The 25330-nt window shown below is 49.5% G+C and overlaps 1 protein-coding gene and 1 long non-coding RNA gene across 18 annotated transcripts in view; one reads left to right on the top strand and one right to left on the bottom strand.

The window, feature by feature from the left end:
* The window catches only part of LOC138432592 (uncharacterized), a 77379-nt gene extending 68876 nt beyond the window's left edge, over positions 1-8503 (bottom strand). For 8 of the 9 annotated variants that reach the window (XR_011253903.1, XR_011253901.1, XR_011253906.1 and 5 more), the window contains exon 1: positions 8212-8499. This is a non-coding gene — a long non-coding RNA (uncharacterized lncRNA). Of the gene's footprint in view, positions 1-8211 lie in introns of all 9 variants that reach the window. The other variant, XR_011253908.1, reaches the window with a different exon arrangement.
* The window catches only part of SLC25A37 (solute carrier family 25 member 37), a 46471-nt gene continuing 28554 nt past the window's right edge, over positions 7414-25330 (top strand). Inside the window, exons 1-2 of one of the 9 annotated variants that reach the window (XM_069573988.1) lie at positions 24794-24863; positions 25067-25157. Coding sequence is in view for 2 of the 9 variants with exons in the window: in XM_069573986.1 (XP_069430087.1) it covers positions 7590-7799 (210 nt within the window). In the remaining 7 variants the exon portion in view is untranslated. Of the gene's footprint in view, positions 7800-17755; positions 17943-24793; positions 24864-25066; positions 25158-25330 lie in introns of those variants that run through there. The other 8 variants (XM_069573989.1, XM_069573986.1, XM_069573990.1 and 5 more) reach the window with 8 other exon arrangements.

Below are 25330 nucleotides of genomic sequence, written 5' to 3'. Positions count from 1 at the left end.
TCCAGCTCCTCCTCAAAGGATTGGGGGCAAAGAATCTGAGTCAGGACTGGAACCCAGATATCTCCCACCTCGGTCTGTAGCTCTAGTCTCTCCACCTCCCTGTCCTGAGCTCAGTAGTGCCCCTCCAACATGCATGTCTGCTGAGAACCTGTGGTCTTATTTAGAAATATCTTTGTAAATACAATCAAATCATCTGGTGTAGCATGGGCCCCCAATCCAATATGGCTGGTGTTCTAACAAGAAGAGAGAAATGGGGACTTCCCCAGTGTCCAGTGGTTAAGAATCTGCCTTCCAATGCAGGGGATGCAAACCCTATCCCTGGTTGGGGAACTAAGATCCCACATGCTGCAGAGCAACTAAGCCCATGTGCCACAACTACTGAGCCTGCATGCCGTAACTAGAGAATCTCTGTCCTGCAATGAAACGTTTTGCATGATGCAGCAAAGATCCCCTATGCTGCAACTAAGATCTGATGCAGCCAAATAAATACATTAAATAAATAAATATAGAAAAAAAGGAGAAGGAAATGTGCGTGTGGACATGGAGACAAATAGGGATGTGACAACAGATGAAGATGTCGAGGATTGCCAGGGAGCCATAGGAAGCCGGGAACAGGCCAGGAAGGGTACTTCCTTAGACTCTTTGGAAGGAGCGTGGCCCTGCCAGTGCCTTGACCTTGGACTTCTAGCCTCTGAAGCTGTGAGACAGTATGATGCTGTTGTTTCAAGCTGCCCATTTAGGTTGTTTTGTGATGATGGCCCTAGGACCTTGCTCCATTGTCTGAGCTTCAGGTGGAGCTAGGTGTCTTAAAACTCAACATTCAGAAAACTAAGATCATGGCATCCAGTCCCATCACTTCATGGCAAATAGATGGGGAACAATGGAAACAGTGACAGGCTTTATTTTCTTGGGCCCCCAAATCACTGCAGATGGTGACTGCAGCCATGAAATTAAAAGACGCTTGCTCCTTGACTATGACTAACCTAGACAGCATATTAAAAAGCAGAGACATTACTTTACTGACAAAGGTCCATATAGTCAAAGCTATGGTTTTCCCAGTAGTCATGTATGGATGTGAGAGTTGGACCATAGAGAAAGCTGAGCACTAAAGAATTGATGCTTTTGAACTGTGATGCTGGAGAAGATTCTTGAGGGTCCCTTGGACTGCAAGGAGATCAAACCAGTCAATCCTAAAGGAAATCAGTCCTGAATATTAATTGGAAGGACTGATGCTGAAGCTGAAGCTCCAGTACTTTGGTCACTTGATGTGAAGAACTGACTTATTGGAAAAGACCCATCAGCAACTCAATGGACATGAGTTTGAGCAAGCTCCAGGAGTTGGTGATGGACAGGGAAGCCTGGCATATTGCAGTCCATAGGGTTGCAAAGAGTTGGACACTACTGAGAGACTGAACTGACTGAAGTATCTGGGAGGCACAAAAAAATATGGGGCTGGAGTGCAGAGAAATGGTCAGAATTGAAAACCCAGCCAGGGTTGGGAATAGGAAAATGGAAATTGACGCGAGGACCAAAGCGAAGATAAGGGGCACTGAGGACATCCTATGGGGAGGAAAGAGAGGTGGAGAAGGAGGCAGAGAGCATTGTTAGAGGGGCAGGAAGAAAGTGGAAGTAAGGGAGGAATTCCAGGGGAGGCTGGGTCGAGAGGTTTGTGCTGGGAGAGACAGGCTGAAAGTATGGTCATGGGTGACCTTTTCAAGAGCTTCTTTAGAAAGGTGCAGGAGATAGAAACCACAGGAAGTCTTCAGGAGTCTAGTGAAGGAGGGGTAGCCGGGGCGATCATTCTTTTTGGGACTTCAGGATAGAGGAGTAAAATAGGGCAATAGTTTAAGGTGTGGAGCCAGAAAGAGGGATTTTGTTAGGCTGCAAAGGACTCAGTATATTTGTGGGAAAAGGCTGAGGAGAGGGAAAGATTACAGGTGCAACCTTTCTTGATGGGTGGCCATGCAGGGCTCAAGATCACCATGCAAACACACTGTTCTGGCACACCCTACCCAAAACTGAGCCAATACTTTGCCTCCACTGGGACCTCAGGGCTCTTCTGTCCCCTGCTCCCCCTCCCACCCTGGGGCCTTGAGACATCCACTAGGTGATGGGCTCTTGAGTGAGAGTGGAAATGACCACAGCACAGAGACCATGACATGAGGAGGGGGCAACTGGCATCATTGAGCCTCATCCATGAAAGTGCAAGGGGCAGCTGCTAGGGAGGATGGCACAGGCATCCATAGGACGGGGAGTCTGTGGATCCCACCATGTATCACCGCAAGGGGTTCCAGCCTTATCACAAGGGGCTTAAGGAGCAGGGTCTGCGATAAATTGGTAGGCTCCTGGGAGATTGCTATTGTTCAGTCACTCAAGTCGTGTCCAACCTGTGACCCCATGGACTGCAGCATACCAGGCTTCTCTCTCCTTCACTGTCCAGTGGAGCTGGGCAACACTCTTGTCTTAATTCCCTAATTAAACCGCTAGCTCTGACCCTTTCTTGTCACCATCCTTTATAAAAGGAAGACCAGTAAACTGAGGCAGCTCTGTGTCTTCTGTGCCTGGAGGCTTGCCCTCACCCCTTTCTTATTTGGTGGGAGGGCTCCAGAACAAGACTAGCTTTTTGTCTCCATTTCCTCTTCGGTCTCAAGAGGAGACACATCCCTAAGGACGAATCGCAGATAGAGCTTTTAGGACAGTCCTTGCTTCCTCAGCAAGGACAGTGATGTCCTTGGGAAAGCAAGGGCTTCTGGGATTACAGGTGTGTAAATGAGTGAGGGATCCTGCATGTCTAGTGGCCCTCTCAGCCGTCCCAACATAAACTTTTGACTTAAAAATACTGAAAATGTGGAGGAGTGCACATTGCAAAACCAAAAAAAGCAAAATGCACAGCCACACCAGGTATCCAGCACACTATGCTCTAGGAGACATCCCACCATGTAGTTTCTCCATGCACCCCTCCCCTGCCTCCCGCCTCTGGTAGAGGAATTCGCCACCTGCCCCTGGTAGAGGAATTCTAGAGCCCCAGGGGAGGGCACTGCATTGACTAAATTCTGGGCAAAGTGTTAATATATATGTGTGTTGCATGAGTGGGTAGGTAGATGACAAGACTTGAGTAATTATTGTGAGAAAAGCAAGATTTTGGAGAAAGCCTGAATGTCTTCCCTGTATAGCATTAACTCCTTTCTGTCTTCCTTCTTCCAAACACCCTCAAATTATGTATAATTCATTGTAGGCCTTTATTGTATTTTTTGTTTCTGTATTTCGTTCACTGTGTGTCAATTCTAAAGGAAATCAACACTGAATATTCACTGGAAGGACTGATGGTAAAGTTGAAGCTCTAATACTTTGACCACCTGATGTGAAGAGCCAACTCACTGGAAAAGACCCTGATGCTGGGAAAGATTGAGGGCAGGAGGAGAAGGGGATGACAGAGGATGAGATGGTTGGATGGCATCACCAACTCAATGGACATGAGTCTGAGCAAACTCTGGGAGAGTGAAGGACATGGAAGCCTGGTGTGCTGCAGTCCATGGGGTCATAAAGAGTCAGCCATGACTTAGCCACTGAATAACAATAATGTGTTAATCAGCAATGGTCATCATCAGCAGGTATGGAAGCAAGTCAACCAAAAGGGCCAGAGTCACACAACTGGTCGGAGGTGGAACCCAAGCTTGAACATGTCTGTGATTCCAACTCAAGTGCTATCCCCCTGCATTCTCTGTGGCTTCCTGCTTCTAAGTGGACTCCCAGTTGGGTGAAGGCAGCTGGGAACCAAAGACATCTTCAGAACTTCTACGTTCAGGAACTTCACCTAAGATTCAGCTGGAACCAGCAAGTCATCCGAGTCTCCTGGTTCACCCCACAGGGCAGGATCACTGCTCTGTCCCTGCATCCCTGTGATGTTCCCTTCTTGTTGGCAGTGGGGCCAGAGCATCGGGCCATGGTGTCTGGGGACGTCACCCGTCTCCCAGCAGGCCTTCCACAGAGGTCGAGCACCAGGGCTGGCCACTGTATTCTGACATCCAGAGATACCTCCCTCTTTATGATGCCCATTTGTTACTGTACAGAATATTGCTGAATGGGAAACCTAGGCGGGGTCTCCAGAGATGACTCTCAAACTCACAACTTGTAATTGGCTTCCTAAGGGAAGCCCCACCAAATCCTCAAAGGCATAGGAGGCCACCTATGGAAGCTATGTTGCTGCCACCTTCCCTGCTGCCACTCCTACCGCTAAAACTGCCTTTCAACATCCATGAACTTGGGGTCCAGACACTGTGATGCTCTTGTAATAGGCAAGCCACTGCCCACCCCAACTGCTCCTGACCCAAGGGTCTAGGATTTTGCTAGGCCGCATACAACAGCAAAACAGCAGGATGGTGGTCTCTATCTGCCTTCCACCTCCCAGCACTCTCTAGTTCAGCTGTCAGAATTTAAGTCATATCTAGACTCCGACTGGTGTTGGAAAAGACTCTTGAGAGTCCCTTGGACTGCAAGGAGATCCAACCAGTCCATTCTAAAGGAGATCAGTCCAGGGTGTTCATAGGAAGGACTGATGCTAAAGCTGAAACTCCAACGCTTTGGCCACTCATGTGAAGAGCTGACTCATTGGAAAAGATCCTGATGCTGGGGGGGATTGGGGTCAGGAGGAGAAGGGGACGACAGAGGATGAGATAGCTGGATGGCATCACCGACTCAATGGACATGAGTTTGAGTGATCTTCAGGAGTTGGTGATGGACAGGGAGGCCTGCAGTGCTGCAATTCATGGGGTTGCAAAGAGTCAGACACGACTGAGTGACTGAACTGAACTGAACTGAGACTCTTGACTGCAAGAAATGTGGTTTAAATTTTCTGACCACTACAGTACAAGGAGAAGTTTAAGGTATTGAGGGCCAAACCACTATAATGACCACATTTGGTGAGACAAAATATTGAATATTCATAATAAATATTTTGAAGATTTTCTAAATGCTTTGGTTTAACATTTAATGAAATTATTAAAAAATTGTATGTCTCTGAAGATTATGAGGATGTTCACAAATGCCAAGAGTCCTTTAAAGCATCTATGGGCTGACTTTTCTCCACCAATCAAAGTTCAGGGGTTTTTTCATCCATCGAGAGATTAGATCCTACAAAGAAGGATCCACTTTCATTCTTTATATTTTTTTCAATTACAGAAACAATACAAGCATTGTTTGTCTGAAAAATATAGCAAATATAACTGTAATCCTACATCACTATCACAATAACTGCTTCAGTCTTTTTATGTGCGTATTTACATCTTGGTGAATGTAGTGTTCATAGAACTCTGCTTTGTTTTCTTACTTAGAACTGCATGATAATTATTTCCCATGTTGTTGCATAACCACAATTTAATGGCCCCATAATATTTCACTAACACAGTGAATCGCTCAGCTATTCCTCTCTAGTTGAACCCTTAGCTTGTTTCCAATTATTTAACACAATGAACAATGCTTTGAAGAGCATCATGTATTTTCAGAGTGTTGGTCACTGAAGTGAGATGATGAGTTAATACGTACTGGTTAAAGGGTATCTATTTTTAAATGAGTATCAACAGGTTTTGACCAACATTTCTTGAAAATCACCTTTAGCGAAAGCAGGGAAATGTCTCCAGGCATGACTAAATGCAGAGCTTGTTTCTACCTATCCCATCGTTAGCACTTCTCCTGGGAGCAACTATTGGCAGCTACTGAAAATTCAGAAACAGTGCCCTAGGTCTTGAAGCCTCCATTGACATTGTTCACATCACTGAATCTCAAATCCCGGGGAGCTGTCTAGGTGACTGTGACTCGAATCTTGGGACCAGGGTGAGGCCAAGGAGGAGATAGAGCATCCTCAGGGTCTCCCCCACCCTTTCATATCTCAAGGAACAGCTTTCCTGACTAGCAGTCTTCTCCAGATAAGGTACAGTAAAAGTTGATCAGCTCAAGCCAAATCTCAAGCCCAGAACATGCACATTTAGATGCACATTTCAGGGAGCCTTAGATAAACAGACAGGTTACTCCCCTAATTTTTGATTCCTCCCTCTTCCTCCCAGATGGAGAAGACATTATTATTTAGGTTACAATAAAGTAACCTAAGGCTTCCCTGGTGGCTCAGACGGTAAAGCGTCTGCCTACAATGCGGGAGACTCGGGTTCAATCCCTGGGTCGGGAAGATTCTCTGGAGAAGGAAATGGCAACCCACTCCAGTACTCTTGCCTGGAAAATCCCATGGACAGAGGAGCCTGGTAGGCTACCGTCTATGGGGTTGCAAAGAGTCTGACACGACTGAGCGACTTCACTTTCACTTTAAAGTGACCTGGGTTACACTTTATTTAAGAAGATATTTTTAATAGCTTGGGATGAGTTTATGAACTAGAAGACCGGAGTCTTTAAAGAACTATACATGCACACTCAGTTGCTCAGTTGTGTCTGACTCTTTGTGACCCCATGGACTGTAGCCCCCCAGGCTCCTCTGTCTATGGGATTTACCAGGCAAGAATACTGGAGTGAGTTGCCATTTCCTCCTCCAGGGGATCTTCTTGACCCAGGGATGGAACTCGGGTCTCCTGCTTGGCAGGTGGACTCTTTACCACTGCACCACCGAGGAAGCCCAGGCACATGCAATACTGCAATAGTTTACTCTCTTCGTCACTTTTCTATTGTGATGCCAGGCTTTTAAAGCCCTTCCTGCCCCAGGAAAACGTGCTGAAGGTGCCCATTCAGAAGGGCTTCATCCTGGTGACCACTTATCGTCTTCACTAGTCCAGGGCTGTGTGGCTTTAGCCCCTTTGTGAGAATAAGGAGGAATAAACTTTGCTCTATGAATCACGTGTTTTCTTTTGAGAAAGAAAAACTTTATTGTTCGAGCCAACGAAGCAGCCTGGGGCAGGATCTCGAGATTTCACTTTGTTCCCAACATGGTACATGCTCTTGTGCTGCAGAAAAGGAGGTGCATCCCTCGTATCGCACAGTGGGTCCTCAATTCTGGAACTCCATCCACCCCCACGTGCGCCCCCACTCCTCCTCCAGCCACAATAATTGCTCTTTTATAAATGACATTCGCAGTAACTTCCCTGCTCCAGGCCCGAGGAATGCCAAAGCTTGCTGAGCAATACTATTCGCAACAAAACCCCGGGCTCTGTGGGTAGATTGGCCGCTGTTCCGGATCCCCCTCCAGCCTCAAGCACTTCCCCCTCTGCGATCCGGGTGACCCTTCCCAGCAGCTGCCCCCCTGGCCTGCTCCAAGCCAGGCAGCACCACCCCACCAGGAGGTAAGACGACTTCCCGGGACACCCCACGTCCTCCTCTCGCCCCCATCCTGTAGCTTGGAAATTTGCACTGGACCGTTACGTCACACAGGGAGGCGGGTCCCCACTATCCTGCACACCAATGGCGCGGCCGGAGCCCGTCTCTTCTTTTTCAGTGATTGGTGTCTCGGGCCCCTCTGCTCCACCCCAGCCCGCCATGGCGTCAGGCCCCGCAGCACCGGGGAGGTGGTTCCCACTTTAAAGAAGTGAAGTTTTTCGCCCCCTCCCCCGCCCCGCCCGCCTCCTGCAGCCTCCCGCGCCGCGCGGAGCCGGCGAATGGAGCTACGCCGTGGCGGCGTAGGGAGCCAGGCTGGGGCGCGCAGGATGGATGGGGACAGCCGAGATGGCGGCGGCGGCTGCAAGGACGCCGGGTCGGAGGACTATGAGAACCTGCCGACCAGCGCCTCCTTATCCACCCACATGACAGCCGGAGCGATGGCCGGGATCCTGGAGCACTCGGTCATGTACCCGGTAGACTCAGTGAAGGTGAGGCTCCAGGAGACTTTAGAGAAGGAGCGAGCGCACGCGTGTGCTTATGCATCCCGCGCGGGAGCCGCCTGGAAGCAGCCCTCCGCAACCGCGCTCCCCTTAAGCGCCGCGGCGCCCCCGGATCTCCTAGGTCCCACCGGGAGCTGGCGCGCGCAGCCTGGGCGCCTGGGAGTGCGCCGCGTAGCTCCTTCCGCTGTGCGCTTGGGCCCCCGGGGGCAAACCACCCCCCCCCTCGCGCGCCCACGAGGGTGCCCCAGCCGGCGCCCCGCTTCGCCGCTCCCGCCGAGTTCCAGGCCCAGGCTGCTGGCGGCGCTGCCGCCGACGAGGAGAAGGGGAGAGCACCGCTGGCCTCGGCGGTGGCGGCGGGGCTCCAGACGGAGCCGGCCGGTATGGCTGTGAGCAGTCTTACCACGTCTGGCCACGCGATCGGAGAGTTTGCGGTCCCGGCTCTTCGCGGCTCCCACCGGCGTGCTCGGTGTCCGAGCCGCGACGAGTGGCGTCAGCTGGCCGCCGCCGGGTGATCGGGACTCCCACACACGTGCGCCGTCCCCGAGGGGCTCGTCGCCGGGAGCGCTAACCACACTCGCGCCGAGAAACGTGGCCCCGACCCGGCTGGCCAGGCCGCCCGCCCTTTGGCAGCCGAGCAGCTGAGAGGCAGTGAGACAGTGACATTTGCCTTCTTCTGTTGCAGGGAGGCGGGCAGGCAGGCAGAGCGTGTGCTATGTAGCCTTTCTTATGGGTTGTGTAATAGGCGTTCAGTTTGCCCTCGCTTCCCGGGCAGTTTTAAATGCATTGCTGTCAGGAGGCAGCTTTAACCAGGCGGATTTTTGTCTGAGCTGCACTAAGTCAGCTTGTTCAGGATACGGAATGACCGGGGATAGAGTGCTACGGAGAAGTAATACTATTACTGATACATTGCAGTTCTGTAGGCAGAACTCATCTAATTCGTACAGCAGCCGTGGAAATTAACATGAAGAAACTGAGGGATAGAGCGATGAACTGGATTAGCCTGCCAGGGCTCATGCACCACCGATACCCACCGACTCCAGCCCCGGTGTGCTTCGGAGATTTGGGGACTTCTCTAGGTGGCAGTTACCTTGGAAGGCAGACCCAACAGAGTTCCCCAACTAGCGTCTGTATCTCGTTTCTGATGCTGGCCGCACATGAATGGTGGGAAGGCCAGAATGTCTAATGCAGAGGGTTTTCCTGCTCTGAGCAGTTCTTAGAGCTGGCAGTCAGTGGCTGGACAGATACCTGTCCGGAGAGAAGGCCATGGGCATTCACATTAAGGTGAGCCCCAAGTCTTATGTTGTGCTGCTGGGTCTGAGTCATCATCACCCCTCTGCTCTCCGGCATGCCAGAGGGAGATTAAAGGAACGGTCCTTGCCTGCCAGGGTTATGGAGGCCACAGGGAGATTTTTTTCTCTTAGGTTTTCAAAGTCACTCCAAGAAAGACCCTGGATGGACACCAGGTGGCATTTGTATAGGAAATAATCCTTCACATGTAATAAAAAGTCCCCATATTTGAAGCTGTTGTCTCAAGTGCCTTGGACAGAGTGTGGGAAGATTAGGAGCCGGGAGATGTCATTTGAGCAGGCATGAGCCGTCAAAGAACTAGACCACTTCTGAGGCTCTTGACCTCTGCTGTGAGTTTGGTTCAAGGCATCATTGGAGCTTGTTTTTAGGGCTAGTTATGCAGCATGACACTCTTGTGTGCGTGCTAAGTCGCTCAGTCGTGTCTGACTGTTTTGTGACCGTGTGAACTGTAACCCATCAGGCTCCGTTGTCTATGGGTTCTCCAGGCAAGAGTACTAGAGCGGGCTTCTATTCCCTTCTCCAGGGCATCTTCCTGACCCAGGGATCTAGATCTCTTGGATCTCTTGCATGGCAGGTGGATTCTTTCCTGCTGAGCCACTGGGGAAGCCCCTCAGAGGGCTTAATTGCGTGTGTTTGAATTGTGTGATCTATGTTTAGTCTCTTCCCTGCCCCTCCTGCTCTCTAGGTGTTGGCATGTTTTGATCCACTTGTTACTATGTACTTGGTATTGCTTTCTGTAGCAGTTTTCACTTGTGGACAGGTTAATGTCATGTGTGTGGTCGAAGGAGTTGGTTTAGCTGTCCTGGGCAAGTCATTCTGTGGAACTTGACTGTAAAATGAAGGCTTGGGGGACCTTCCCTGGTGGTCCAGTGGTTAACTGTGCTTCAGACATAGGGGGCACAAGTTCAATCCCTGGTTGGCGAACTAAGAGCCCACATGCTGTGTGGTGCAGCCAAAAAATAAAATAAAATTTTAAAAATAATAAATAAAATACAGGTTTGGGTTAGCTAATCAGGAACAATTTCTAGATTCTGGGATTATAATCCTGGCTCTGAATAAAGACCCTTGGGGGTTCTGGTTTTGAGCATACCAGTTTGGCTTTAAAGCACCTCTCGGTGGTTTTTTTTTTTTTTTTTTTTTGCTACAGTTTCCTTGGATTACTCTTTTCATTTTGCAGTGGGGCTAAAAGGCACAGAGAGAGTTAAGTGGCATGAGCCCCGCTGTGTGACCCTAGCAAGGCTGCAACAGAGGTGTGCTAAAACCAACATAAGTGTTGGTGTCCAACATGAGATGTCAGGGACCATCCATGCTTCAGACAGGGAAACGCTCCACCTGGGGAGACCTTCACTGTGTTCTTCTTAAATAACAGGGATGGGATGGTGGAGACTGTAACTGAGTCAGGAGCCCTGGGTTGGGGTTCAAGCCCAGCCCCTAACTTGCTTCATTCTTTAGGCACTGTTCTGTCACTAGTGAAATGGAGGTTATGGACCAGTTAATATTTCCTATTTTTCACCTGTCCCCCTTTCTATGAACACAGAATACTCATTGTCTTTTTTTATATTACTTGCAACTTGAAATAATTAATTACACTTGCAGCCCAATCAATGAAAGGAAAAAAAAAATTCCTTCTTGAAAGGAAAAAAAAATTTTTTTTTCTTGTATTTTATAAGGCACACATTTTTAACCTTGATCTTGTAAAGTTCAGTGAGAGTGTTGGATGGGCCTGTGTTTTCCAGTTTTTCTCTCCTGTATGGTGTGTGGACCATGGTGCTCAGAACTGGTCACTTTCAGTTCTGAGCCCAGCAAGCTGCTCTGTTGTGCCTCACATGTGGAAAGTCAGCCTAGCGAATGCTTCACATTGTAATAGTGCATATACTTTTCTGTGAAATCCCCTCCACCCAATGTCACCTTAATGACTGGCATTTTTCAAAATGGGTGGTGACCATTAGTGGGAGAAACATTCTTAAAAAGCCAGGTTGGTGAGAGTACAAAATATTAATACAAGCATGTGTGGCATGCAGTAAGAAGTACTGTTGCTCTGTGACAGTCTGGGTTGTGTATATGTGTGTTCTCTGAGTGGCTGTGCAAAGTGTACCTCTGGCTAGGCCAAAAAGTCTGAGAAAACACTGAACGTCATCATCACTAACACCTCTCGAGTTCCAGCAGTCAACAGCCTGTGATTCTTAAGTGGGGATTTAGAAGACTTTTGGCAACTTTCCCCCTCCTTTCTGTGTCTTTCTCTCTCCCTTGGCCCCACATTAGTGGCATATGACTGCTTACTCATCTGTAAAGGAGCAGGCTGCCAGGACCTTGCAGTGGTCCCAAGGGAGGGAGTGAGGGGACCCTGTAGGGCTGTCACCCAGAGGTCGCCATGACTTGCTCCATTCCAGCTGGGGCTTTGCAGCAGCTCTGCCATACGCCTCTCTCTCCCTGGTGCTCCAGAGAGCCCAATGGTGTGGTCGCCTAGACCAGCACTTGGGATAGACGTGAGAACCCCTGGTCCGGAGCGCTCAGGACTGTGGGGAGAATGCCAGGTGGGTGGAGGAGGAAATTCCAACCAGATTAGGCACACCGCTCTCCGACCATGCCCCGCGTCTCGCGGTGGCGAAAGCAGGGGCAGACGGAAACAGGAAAGATTTGAAGCGAGAGATCTTCCGCTGACCCTTCTCTTGCTTTGCTTGTCAGGGAAACGCAGTCCCTTTAAGCTCTGCTGGGGGAAGCCCTCCTGCCCCGCTAGGGTGCAGCCGGATGGCAGGGCACTGATAGCCGGCGAGCTGGTTGAGTCTAAGCCTTCTCTCTAGGAGCTGGTGGGTGCCGAGCCAGTTGGAAGCCTCGCTTGGCCTCGGGGGTTTCCGTCCCTGGCAGTGCTGAGCTCTGAGGAGCAGCAGCAGCGAGGCGGGCAGGTGCCAGGCAGCTCAGCGTTCCTCCACCTCTGGCTTTGCTCATCTTGGTCTCCACAGTGCCAAGCAGACTGCTAGGGTCCTCAGCATGGGACGGGGTGATGAAGGCAGCTGCCAGCGTTCCTCCTACCCACTCCAGTGCTTTCAAAACCACATACAGCTCAGGAGATGCCACTCTGCTTCCAAAGAGTGTGAAATCCCAAGTTGCTCTCGTTTCTTGGACAAAAGTACAGTGCTTTTTCAGTCTCCTTCCGATCCTGCCCTTCCCTTCGTCTCCATCCTCCTTCAGTGGGAAGGAGCACTTTTCTGTAAGGTGGCTCTGGGAGTGGCGTGGAGTCCAGCGAGGAATTCTTCTTGAACTTCTGTACTGTTGTTCGTTTCATGAATGCCCAGGCCACGTGCTGATGCCCAGGCCTGGGGTCTGCTGGAGGAGTGGCGGCAGGGATCTGGTTCCAGAGACAGCGCTTGGCCCCTACGTGGCCACTTTCCTGCCTGCTGCTGGCCCCCTCTGTCCAGAAATGGGGGAGGGCAAGGCCAGGGCAGAGGGCTTGGAGGGGATAGCCCTTGAGATTACAGCGGGCAGCCAAGGCGGCCTCAGATCTTCAATAGGGGGAAGCACTGGGGCTAACTTGGAGGGGGGGTTCAATTACAGTTTTCAAATCACGCCTTGGGGCACACAAGGGGTAGGGGCCGTGCCCTTGAGGTAGGGGGCTTGTCAGGTGAGGCAGAGGGCATCACTCTGTGGAGTGGGCATCCTGTGCCTTTCCTGGTTGCACCTGGGCACGTTTTAGCCACCTGTGGCCCTTTCATTGATTAGGGCCTTTGTCCCCTCGATCTTTAGGGTGGTGACCAGTCTCCAAACTCGAGTCCTGCTTTCCTTTGTTTACAGGCTTGGGGTCTGGACCCCTCTGGCATTCCCTGACGTCCTGGATGAACTGGCTTGCTTGTGTTCAAGGAAGCCTTTGGCAGTCTCTCTTGAACCCCCGAACTTTCTGGCTTTTTTCCTGTCTCCCCTGGTCCCCAAGCTTTCCTGCCCAGAGAGTTTTCTTTTTGTTTTTAAATCTTCCTTGTGAGTTCTGCTTCACCCAAAGCCTGCCTTCCTCTCCCAGCCAACACCTTGGAATGTTCACTGCTGCCATTTTTCATAGGAAGCTTCCTCCAATCACTTTAACTGCAAACGTGCCCTCAGACTCCTTCTGAGCCTGAATTCTCAGCGGCAGAGAACTGGTTTGGGGTAGTTCAGATCCCAGGCTTTTGACTTACCGGTTGGGTGGGACACTTAGCTTTTCGGAATTCTGGCAGTTTCCTTATCTATGAAATGCAGAAGCTAATTTTCTTCCTGCTTTCTCTTTCCTGAACCAACTTTCCCTGGCTTCCTTCTTTATTTTTCCTCTGGACCCTGGGGAAGTTCCTTGTAATTGACTCCTTCACATTTTCACTGGATGTTCCTTCCTCCTCCCTGTGCCGATAGACATCGTGCGCTTCTCCTGAGGCCTCTCCCTGATGCCTCTCAGGTGGAGATGATTCCCATTAGTTTAAACCAGGCACCTTGGGCCTGCAACCCTCCCACTGTTGCTCACCGTATCAAGCTCTCCCTTCCCTTTGAGGCTCCTGCCATCCACTCCCACCGGCGTCTGTCCCTCTTCTCCGTGTGTACCACTCACCTTCTTCTCCACTGGGATGCAACCCTCCCACTGTTGCTCACCGTATCAAGCTCTCCCTTCCCTTTGAGGCTCCTGCCATCCACTCCCGCCGGCGTCTGGCCCTCTTCTCCCTGTGTACCACTCACCTTCTTCTCCACTGGGATGGCGGGGTGGGTGGGGGGAGGGACTCTTGAGCCAGACTGTGGTTCTGCTTCCCACTTGGGTGTGACCTGGGGCAAATGTCTTCACCTCTCTGCCCGGTTTCTCCACTTATAAAAGAAGGAAAAAATGGTACTGATGTCCTGGGTATCTGTGAGGGTTAAGTCCTTACAGCACTTATCATTACCTCCTGTTAGGACTGTCCTCTGGGTGGGACCTTTCAGCTTCAGTACCATCATCAACAACAACACGATCCAGCCACTTTCCCTCATCCTCTGGATGTTGACATCTGGCTCACAGACTGTTCGTCCATCCTGAATTCTATTATCATCCTGAGAGTGTTCCATTTTGATCACCACCTGACTAACATCCAAGTGCCTCCATTCTTTTTTTTTTTTTTTGCCCACTGCACATTGTGTGGAACTTCCCCCACCAGGGATCGAACCTGTGTCCCCTGCAACGGAAGCACAGACCACCAGGGAAGTCCCAAACCCCTCTATTCTTTACGCCACTCAGGTCCATGGCTGTTACTTCTAAGGGCCTTGTCCTGGCCCTGAAGCTTTCTGCCCCCGAAATCGTGCATTCAGACGTCTCAGAGTCTGGCCACAGCTTTCTCATAGTCACGCTGTGTGAAGACTCTCACCTCTTCTCTGTCTCATCTCATTGCATCCCTGGCTTCCTCATCCAGCCTGGCCCCCACAGCCCATCACTGCAGCCACTCCCCAGCCCATAGTTTCTTTGCCTTGGGATCTTCCGACACCTGCCTGCCCACATCTGATCCCCAGCAACCCAATGCCCACAGGGAAGCCCAGCCCTTTGGGAGAAACCCTCACGTTGCGCCCACTGTTGCCCTGTGTGCCAAGCGTTTGGGGCCCCAGCCTGGCCTTCCCTGTGCTCTGGTCAGTCGGCTTCCATCCTGCTCAGCAGCTGCTTCAGACTACCTTGCTTCTCAGACTCCCACCCTTCCACTTTTTTCAGCCTGTGTGGCATCTTGTTCTCTGTTCCTAGAGGAACCCGGACTCCATCCAATTCTTCTTCCTGTAACTGTCCTTCCTACTAGCCTGCCAACCCCTGCCCCTTCTCCTATTGTAAAGTAAGAGGGTCCTTCCTTCTTCTAAGGAGAATCAGTGGGTGTAGCAACCACTGATGTACACCTGGGTTTAAATCCTGACTCTTCACCTGGGCCATCTTACTTGACCTCTCTAAGCTCAGTTTCCTTGTCTATAGACTGGGAATATGAATCCCAAGACCGAGATTCTTTTTTATTGAAAGAATCAAGTGGGCATGACGTATGTAAAGCTTTTGCTGCAGTGTCTGGTGCCTAAGTTCTCAAGGTCACGGTCATAGTTATTTTGGTCATCTGTCTCTTGAGTAACCCAGTTCCAGTATCTTGGCCTCTACCCCATCCCCATCTCCAGCCATTGGTTCCTTCTTAAGAGCATTTCTGGATCCATACTTGTCTCATCTTAAATAACAAACCAACCCCAGGCAGCTCACCTTGACCCCATGTGCCCCAAGAGTTCTTCCTCCTTAAAATAACAAATGTTGGGAAAGGATGGTTGACACTCAGTTTCTGCCTCCTCCCCTTGGCACCTCCCCCCTCCCCCCAGACCTCTGGCATTTTGCCTCTATTTAGTCACTGTCTCCTGCAGTTTGTTTAGATTCATGTCTACTGGGTTGGTGCTCTCTAACCATCTCATCCTCTGCTGCCCCCTTCTCCTTTTGCCTTCAATCTTTCTCAACATCAGGGTCTTTTCCAGTAAGTCGGCTCTTTGTGTTAGGTGGCCAAAGTATTGGAGCTTCAGCTTCAGCATCAGTACTTTCCAGTGACTATTCAGGGTTGATTTCCTTTGTACCCACCGCTCTGCTGAAACCCCACTAGGCTACCAGCGATTTCCTGGCTAATAAATTCAGCTACCCTTTTCCCAGTCTCTCTTGATGACAGGCAGCCTCCTGGTCTTCCTCACAGTTCTGTCCTCCACCTTCTTTTTGTCTCTCGGGACACATCTCTTTTCTTCCCTGGGTGCTGATAACTCATGGGTTGCACATCTGTGTCTCTGGTCGGGTCTGTCTGGGAGCTGGGTATCTTGTTGCCTTGGAGACATGTCCAGTTGGTTGCCTTAGCATCCATTATGGACATCCTACCCTCTCCTCTGGTCTTCCCTTTGGCCTGGGCCCCCTTCCTCAGAAGGTTGGGGATGGTCTTCAGCATTTCCCCCATCTCTGCCCCCCTTCCCCTCTCCCATATGCTTCCAAGACCTGTCCACTCCTGCATCTGTGAGCCTCCTTAGGTCTGTTTTCTTCTCCCTCCTGCTGGTTCAGGGGACTCTGCTGCTGTCTCCTGTACTTTGCGGGCTTCCCTGATCAGAGTCACAACTGGATAAACCCGCCCCTTCTCGCCCCTTCTCTCCCCTCCTTTGTTGCACGCACTTCCCCTCTGCCCAGACCTGCTTTTCTCCACAGCATGTGTTACCCTGTAACCCACAATACCATTAGCTTAATACGTATAAGTTTACATAATTTAGTATTTTTTTCATAGTTGTAATATGATCTCCATTTTTCACACTCTGTCTTCCCTCATTCGAATGTCAGCTCCCAAAGGGCAGGAATTTTTGACTCCTTTGTTCTCTTGGGTGTTCCCTTTGCCAGAAACAGTTCCGGGCACATAGTAGGTGCTCAGTTAAGTATTTGTTGAATGAATGCCCACAAATCCTTCTTAGCTGATCCTGCTCATCCCCAGTTTTCTCTCCTTAAACAGGGAAGAGTAATAATACTCATCCTACCTACCTTTCAGATCTACTTAATTGAGTCTTGGAAGAAAATGCAACCAGGTTTGTAGTGATCACAGTTTATAAAGCTTAAAGCTCTCTGCAGGTGCCAGGCCATGGTATTTATTATCAAATGAGGATCATTTGTTAAAGGGGCGAAGCTAGCTGATTGGAACTGAAAATCCAGCCTGTTCTCCGTGGTGCAGCAGAGCCTGAGAGGGGCCTGAGGGGGTCGAGCTGCAGCCCCATTGTCTCAGTTCACTTCCAGTAGTGTCTCTCTCCCCCTGATACCACATGGCTGTCCCCATTGCCTTCAGAATAAACCTGGACTACCTTGAGTGGCATGCTGAGACCCAGACCCTCTCCCCCTCGGACCTACTCTCCAGAGACACATAAAGGTTTTCTGTGACTCTTTGTTGAATGAGTCAGTTGTTTTAAAGAGATGTGAGGTGGGGGTGGGGGAAGTGCTTTAAAACCTGCTGTTAAACAAGTGCTAGTTTTTATTTTGTTTTGCTTAGCGTTGTTTGGGATCCCTACTGTCCTTGGCCACACAGAGACTCTCTCAGCCCCTTTGTCTGTCCGTTTTCTGTGGTGGAACCCACAAGCCCCTGATGAGGCTGTTTATTCATCTGGCCACCCACTTCATTCGTGCACACTGACTGTGGGCTCTCCTTAACCAGGCAACCAAAATAAGTCCTGGCTCCTATTTCCAGAGCCTGTTCCCTGTAATTAGACCCTGAGCTTAGGTGATGAGACCGGCTCACTTTGGGGAGAAGAATGACCCAACTTGATATTGACTTCCATATGGGTGCAAGGGCCGGGGTGTGTGAACTCAGAAGGGCTCAGCCTGCCATCTTGAAATTCTGGGGCCGGCAGGGCAGTGTCACTGGGGGCTCTTTGCCGGGCGCTCTTGAATTGGCTTCTTCCCCTCTGGGAAACAGTGGCCTTCAGTTGTACTGTGCCCCACCCCCCACCACACACACACATCCTCTTCCTCACCCCTGCGGTTGTTAGTCATTCTGGAAGCTGAAATTGGCTCCCAGAAGGTAACTTTGAGAACCAACCCCCTGCCCCGCCCCCTCCCCGCCCAGTAATCCCAGCCTGCCGGGAAGGGCCGTTGTCTGGTCACTGGAAGTGTTTTGGTTTCACATTCGTGCTTTCTCTCTGAAGAGAAAACAAAACATGTTGAAATAGAGTGAAATCCCAGCAGCAGCTTGGTTGAAGCAAAAGTTGCATAACAGGTTTAGGAAATGTCTGGCCACCGTGGGTCAGGTGGAGGGACTGCCACTTTGTGTCCCCGCGAGGATGTCCCCTGGGGCCACAAGCCTCCGGATCCATCACACACAAAATCCTGTGAGTGACTCAGAAAGGCGCTGTCCCCTGAGGTCTGGTGGCAGAGGCCCCTGATGTATCTCTCAGTGTGGCCTCAGCCTTTGTTCCCTGGAGATGCTGCTGTGGGTAGGCGTTGGGGAGGGGGGCATGTGTGTCAGACTTGTGCTGGTGTTGGGACCCCCGGAAAGGGCACTAGGCTGGGGGTGGAGGGGTCAGGCCCCATGAATTGAAGTCCCCATCCTGCCACTCATCTGCTTGGAAACCTGGATGAGTTATTTCTCTGGCTTGGTGTCTCTGTGTCTCATAGACTATTATTAGTCGCCTGGACTGACATCATCTGTTTACCTACTGGACAGGGCTGTTGCGTAGCCCAGGTGGGATCACGTTTGCAGGTGGCTTGTCTCAGTCATGTCCACCTCTTTGTGACCCCATGGACTCTAGCCCACTAGCCTCCTCTGTCCATAGATTTCTCCCGGCAAGAATTTTGGAGTGAATAGCCGTTTCCTTCTCTAGGGGATCTTCCTGACCCAGGGATCAAACCTGCATCTCCTGCACTGCAGGCAGATTATTTATCCTCTGAGACACCAGGAAAGCCCAAACCTCAACAGGCCCCACTAATGACAGATTGTATCAGAGGTAATATGCTGAATGATTAAGGGCCTGTCAGGTTAACAGCATGGGCCCTGAGTCCAGACTGCCTGACTGGTGCCTGGACAAATTGCTGAAACCTTTCTGTGCCTTATTTTTCTCATCTGTGAAATGGGAATAAAACACTACACACCTCATAGTGTGTTGCTATGAGAATGAATTATGCTACAACTAGAATGTTAAGAATAGTGTCAGTGGTAAGTGGTAAGCTCTTACTTTCTATTAGCTCCTATTATCATTTCTGAAAGTGTTACTACTTTTTTTAGACTGATTTTTTTAAATTCATTTTTTATTTGCATTGGGTCTTAATTGACGACCACAGGATCTTCGTTGCATCAGGCAGGCTCTTTCGTTGCCATGCATGGGCTCTCTAGTTGTGGCAGATGGCCTCAGTAGTTGTGCGGCACATAGACTTAGTTGCTCCACATGTGGAATCCTTATTCCCTGACCAGGGATCATGCCCACATCCCCTGCATTGCAAGGTGAATTCTTAACCACTGGACCACCCCCAGAAAGTGTTATTGCTTGAATGCTTGCTTATACTTGTATGTTGATGCTGTAACTCTATATTGCATTATTTTCATGTTGTTTTAACCTATATTCTGTCACTTGATCCTCTTAGCTCTCCTCTGAAGATAGGAAAAGGTACCCACAGTCTCTCATTTCATAAATGAGAAAACTAAGCTTCAGAACAATAACATGGCCTGGAACTTGCGCCTCTTTCTGCTATACCAGCACTGAAGGTACTGGTACAGACCTTTATACCATGGACAAAGTATAAAGCTCTCTGCAGGTGCGAGGCCATGGTATTTATTACCAAACTGGGATCCTGTTAAAGGCAAGTTGAGGAAAGGAATCAGGTAGGAGCAAGCATGTGAAGTGCTGAGATGTAGACTCATGTTAATGATGGCAGAGCCCTTGAGCTGGGTTCTGAGAGGAGACTTTGGGGTCCCAGCTGCATTTTTGGGAGGGAGAAACTGGAGCTGAGGAAGCTCTGGCAAACAGTCATAGTCTAGCCTGGAACTCGGAGCTCTAACTTGTAGGTAGTAGTTCCTTGGTCTCCTGTTCCAATATGTAGGGCAAGGGGATGATCACAAATGGTTATTGCCATAGGATATTTTTGGTTCTCTCTGGCTTCTTTCTCTGGAGCAAACTGCAGCTGCTATGGCACATTCTCATTTTAGCAGTGAGTCAAAGTTGGACTCGGTATAGTAACTTGATTTTGGATTAGCTTAAGGATTCCTTTCCAAAAGACAGCCTAAAAATGACCTGTGGAAAGAGTACTACATCATAGTTCCTTGGTCTGCTAGGGCTGCAGTTTTCTCATCTCAAATAAGGAAGAGTAACGATGCCCGCAGCACCTCCCTTTCAGTTCTACTTAATACGTGTGGTAAGAAAATACAGCCTGTTTTGCAGTCGACAGACCTTTATACCATTTACAAAGTATAAAGCTCTCTGCAGGTGCCAGGCCGTGGTATTTATTATCAAACTGGGATCCTGTTAAAGGGGTAGGTTTAGCTAGTTGGAATGGAAAATACAGGCTCTGGTTCCGGCCACTGCAGGATTCGCTGCAGCTGCATGGCCTTGGGCACTTAGCCTCTCTCCTTACCTTCTGTGTCTCCCATCTGTTGAATAAAGACCAGGGTGGCCGTCTGCCACCACCTCTTTCGCTGGGTAATCAGGAAGAGCCAATTATACTCTGGGGCATGCTCAGAAATACATTTAAAATTGATGATGTCTGACCAGCGATGAGAGGCCTGCATACAACTTCTGTGATTAAGGCCAGTGATTAAGGATTCCTCCAGGGAGTGGGGGCCCCTCCCTTTCATCTCTGTGGGGTTATCACCTTAGAGGCTCCATTTCATTTTGCAGGTGAGTCTGTCCCCTTGAGTGGCAGGTGGGTGAGGTTGGGGACTGAGAAAGGTGGCCGATCATCCTGAAGCATGACTCTCTGTATCTGCTGATGCCCTTACCTACCTTGGTCCCTTGCTGCTCTGTGTGCTATGGTTACTCATGGCCACCGATTATTGAAAGTAAGAAGGGAAGGAGGTAGGGCACAGATGCCTTTGTCCTGGGGTCCCTGGTCTTCCTTTCCTCACACTGTCCACAGGGAGGGGGTTTTGCTGGCGTGTTGCCTTGCCCTGGGCCTGGCAGATGGTGTGAAGGTGGATGTGAGGGTGGGTGCTGGCAGCTGCAGGAAGCTTGCCAGCCAACTTGCTAGGAATGGAAACATGCAGGGCCCTGCCTCTGACTTGCAGTGGGGTGCTCTGCTCCCCTGGAATAGAGGCGGTATCCCATGGGTGTCCCAGGGCTGTCTCCAGCCTGAATTAGAGGAACGAGTGATTGCCTGATGATCAGATCTCAGAAGCCACACTGAAGAAATAGGGGGAAGCCTTTCTAAGGGAAAGAAGATGCTGGTGTGTGTGTACATGAGTGAGAAATAAGGACGAACCCAGGGCATGTCATGGACTGTAGAACCAGCTCTCTTCCCTTAGTCACTGTTTTCATGGCTTGTTTGCTAAGTGTTGGCTTGCATAAGCCTGATTCATGGAATTTCTCTACCGAGAAAGTTAAAAGGCATGTGTAAAAGTGCAGCATCATCCCCTAGTCTTCATTTTAATGACAATATTAATTCAAAACTGGGAGCATGTGTATGTGACTACATGTGCCAAGCACTGGAAGCCTGGAGGCTTCTTGCCTGTGAGATCCGTCCCCGCAGAAGTCCCCTGTCTTCCAGGAGGACAGAGGTGTCATTGAATTATTCCTGGAGGGGGGTGATGAGTCTCTTCTCACAGAAACCAAACCTTGTCAAGAGCGATCAGGAAAAGGGCCCTGGAAGAAATAATATACCAACATCTGTATCTAGACCGAAGGAGATATAGATGGTAGGACAGAACTGTACAGTTCCCTCTCCCCTGGAATGTCACAGCCTGTCCCCAGGGTGCCTGGCCATCTCCAGAACACCTGTGCCCTCCCCTGTCACTCTGATTTTGGGTTTCTGCACTGAGCCTTCTGCCCACGGAATCAGCCAAGGAAGTTTTTGTGTTGGAGGTGGGGAGGGGGTCACACCAGGGCCTGCCCCCCATTCTGAAATTCCTCCTTCTTCCCTCCCCCTGCATTCTGAATTTTAATTCACTGTTTGACCACCAAGTGACTGCTTGGCAGCATCCAGGGAGGCCCAGCCTCCCCCTGGTGGGAACTTTGCCTGCAGAGCTGAGAACCAGAGGAGTCAATAACACAGAGGAAGGGAGGAAAGCTGTCACGTCACAGGCATGTCTGCTCATAATCGGCTCCTAACGGATGGGTGACATGAGTAGCAAATGCCAGCTGGAGCAGCAGCCAGGCAAATAGCTAAAAATTAAATACAGGCACGTGATCTGGGGAGGTTCAGGGTTTGCCTGAGTAACCTTTTCAGGCCCAGATCACAGTTTAGAGGGTGATGAGAGGAACGTGGCGGTGACGGAAGTTAATCTCGAGCCCCATACGGGGACCTGGGATGGACACTCAGATTCCTGCCTCATTCCTTGTTACTTCCTTTTAATGACATTAAAATGTTTCTATTCCTTTATCTTTGGCTTTGCTGAGTCTTCACTGCCGCGTGGGCTTTCCTCTGGTCACGCAAGTGGGGGCTGCTCTCTAATCGCAGTACTTGGGCTTCTCATTGCAACGGCTTCTCTGTTTGCGGAGCACAGGCTTTAGGCTCACAGGCTTCAGTAGGTGTGGCTCCTGGGCTCTAGAGCACAGGCTCAGTAGTTATAGCACACCGGCGTAGTTGTTTGACTGCGTGTGGAATCCTCTAGGACCAGGGATCGAACCTGCGTCTCCTGCATTGGCAGGCAGATTCTTTACTGCTGATCCACCAGGGTCGCCCCTCTTTGTCACTTTTTAAAGGCAGCTGAATAGTTGGACTTTTTTTTTTTTTTTCCCTGCCCTCTCTTTTCTTTGAGTCCTTCTGTCTCTGGTGGATCCTTCTCTAAATGCAAAGAGTTCAGTTCCTGGGGCTTGTCTATCCACCTCCAGTGATTCTGATAAAGACTGGAAGCTGCTGCTCTTGAGGATTTTCCTTCTGGTGCCCGTATCAGTCCAGGTTAAGAGAGAAACGCTCCTGGATCTCCCAGCTTCTAAAAGCTGAGTCCTGTTTCTCCACAAGACCAGTCCTGTGACACGGGCAAGAACTGACCGACCCCAACGCCAGCCTTCTCTTTCTGTGTCTGTGGATTTCCCTGGCATCTGAGGTCTTTGTTACTAAACCTGCTGGGTGTTTTGAAGGAGGACGTGCGTGGGCCTTTTTCAGTGTTGCTTAACAATGCCGAGCTGTTCCCCAGGAGAAACAGTTGGGGTAGAAACAAAAGTTGGATCTGGTGGACATTAAACCATAGAAGATGCCCTGCTGGAATAGGGGCTGTCAGTGAAAGGGTTAATAACCTAAAATGAGCGAGAAAGACTAGAGAACTCTCTTTTAGTGTAAGTGTGTTGAAAAACTGTTTTCCCTAGAATCTTGGCTTCTCAATCACCGAATTAATGAGTGTATTTATGCCAGGAAGTGTGAAGCGTTAAATAAATTTCGAAAATGACTGAAGATTTATAATTAGTCCTCAGAGCAGCAAGAATATCAGCTTTACTCAGTCAGACAGAGCAAGACAAATATCATATGATGTCACTTGTGGAATCTAAAAAAAATGTTACAGATGAACTTATTTACAAAACAGAAACAGACTCAATGACAAAGAAAGCAAATTTATAGTTACCAAAGGGGAAGGGGGATGGGCAAGGGATAAATTAGGAGTTTGGGATTAACAGATACACACTACTATATATAAAACAGATAAACAACAGGAACCTACTGCATTGCACAGGAAACTATATTCAATACCTTATAATAACCCATAATGGAAAAGAATCTGAAAAAGTATTTTTTATATATATATATATGAATTATATATATATGAATCACTTTGCTATATACCTGAAATTAAATAGCATTGTAAATCAGCTATAATTCAATTTTTAAAAATACCTAAAGCAAGATGAAAAAGACATTGATTAAAAAAGAAAGAATGTCAGCTTTAGCAATTTTTCTTTGTAAAAAAAAAAACAGAGTAATAATAAGGAATACATTGACAAGTTAGAGGGACTCCTAGTTCCTTCTTTGCCTCCGAGAAAGTCTTTTGAGGTTCAGAAGGAGGTGGAGAAGGAGTTGACACTGCAGTTTGTCACCATGGGATCTGTTATCCTTGGAGGTAGTGAGGTTCCCTCCACTGGCATCCGTGATTGGCCCAGCCGGTGACACTTCCCCTGACCTGGTGTAAAAATTCTCACTTTAACCTCCTCTTGAATGTCTCTTCCAGGGTCTTTTGAGTTTTCTGATAATCTAATCATAAGAAAATTTCTGAAATTCCCTTTCAGAACCTGAAAAAACGAAAGTTAACTACAGAGCTGGGCTTTTACTAGAAGTGGCTTTTAAATTGAAAACAGATTTCTGATCCTCTCTGAGCAGCCAGAGTTGAAGGGACAGGAAGAACCTTTGCCAACCGAGAGCTTGAGTATGGAGGGCAGGGCATGAAAGGAGGAAAAACATAGCAAAATGGATCCTTTCTCTGGAGACACACACAGAACATTAAATTTGCATTTTAGGGTGAGTTTTAATTAGCTTGTGATAACCAGAAGCCAACCAGCCCACCAGACTCTTAGAAAGCATTTCAGTTGTCTGAGTCTCAGTTTGTTCATCTGTAAAATGGCAAAATGGAACTAAAACTACATAGTTTCTTAGGAGGCTGCTAGTTCCAAAAGTTCTACTCTTTGTTTGCATGGGCTGTGTAACTTTGGGCACTGTCTTTTGATTTGGAATGTAAAGTATAGACTTACAAGCCCTTCGGCTTGAAGGAGGAAGCTAGGAGGACGACCCCCCCACACCCCGACATACACACCCTGGAGTTCTACCAGGGAGCTAGCAGGAAAAGAACTAGATGCCCAAATACTTTTGGGGGACCTTGTTTCCTAGGGTATCTGCCAAGAAATGGTAGTCTATTTAATTTACTTGAAACCTTTAACTGCAACACTAGAAGACTGTGAACTGTTCATTCAGACAATTCTAGAAATGCTGAATGGCCACAGTCCCACCGTGGAATCGGGGTGGGGGGAGCCATGTAGCCGATGCTTCTGGAAGGCTCTGTTTATAGCTCTCTGACTCCTTCCTGCCTGGGCCGTTTTATGAGCTCACTACCAGGAAGCTGAGTCATCGAGGGGTCAGCCGGCACAGCCACGGTCACCCAGCTTTGCCAGCAGCAAGGATGGGTGAGCCCAGACAGCCGGGGCATTTTGGGTGAACTTTGGTGGGAATGACAGGATGAAGGGGCCACTCCTTACCTTGGAAGGCTTGCTGCCGCCACTCCCATCACGGTGACAGGAACACCATCACTCCCCGTGGCTTGTGTTCAGATCAGAACCAAAGAGACTGAAACATTGCATAGACGGTCAGCTGACTGTCCTCTTTTCAGGGCTCAGCACAGGCTGCGTTGTGCTCCTGGCATCCAGCTGGCTGCAGTGACATCACCTTCCTCGGGGCCTCTGTTCACATCCCACCTGCAGGTACCTGCAAGATGGCCCCCTTCTTCCATGCTTCTTTCCTGTGACTCCCCCAGGCTTCCAGTCACTCCTTCAAAGTTGCTTCCGGGACCTTCGAACCTAAACTCGATCCCTGCCTTTGCTGTCACAGCATCTTTACCTTGTCCTTTACTTCAGGATGGTTTGCTGTTGTCGTT

Source organism: Ovis canadensis, chromosome 2 (assembly GCF_042477335.2).
Source record: "Ovis canadensis isolate MfBH-ARS-UI-01 breed Bighorn chromosome 2, ARS-UI_OviCan_v2, whole genome shotgun sequence".
Lineage (NCBI taxonomy): Eukaryota > Metazoa > Chordata > Mammalia > Artiodactyla > Bovidae > Ovis > Ovis canadensis.
This window is presented reverse-complemented; position numbering and strand designations above follow the sequence as displayed.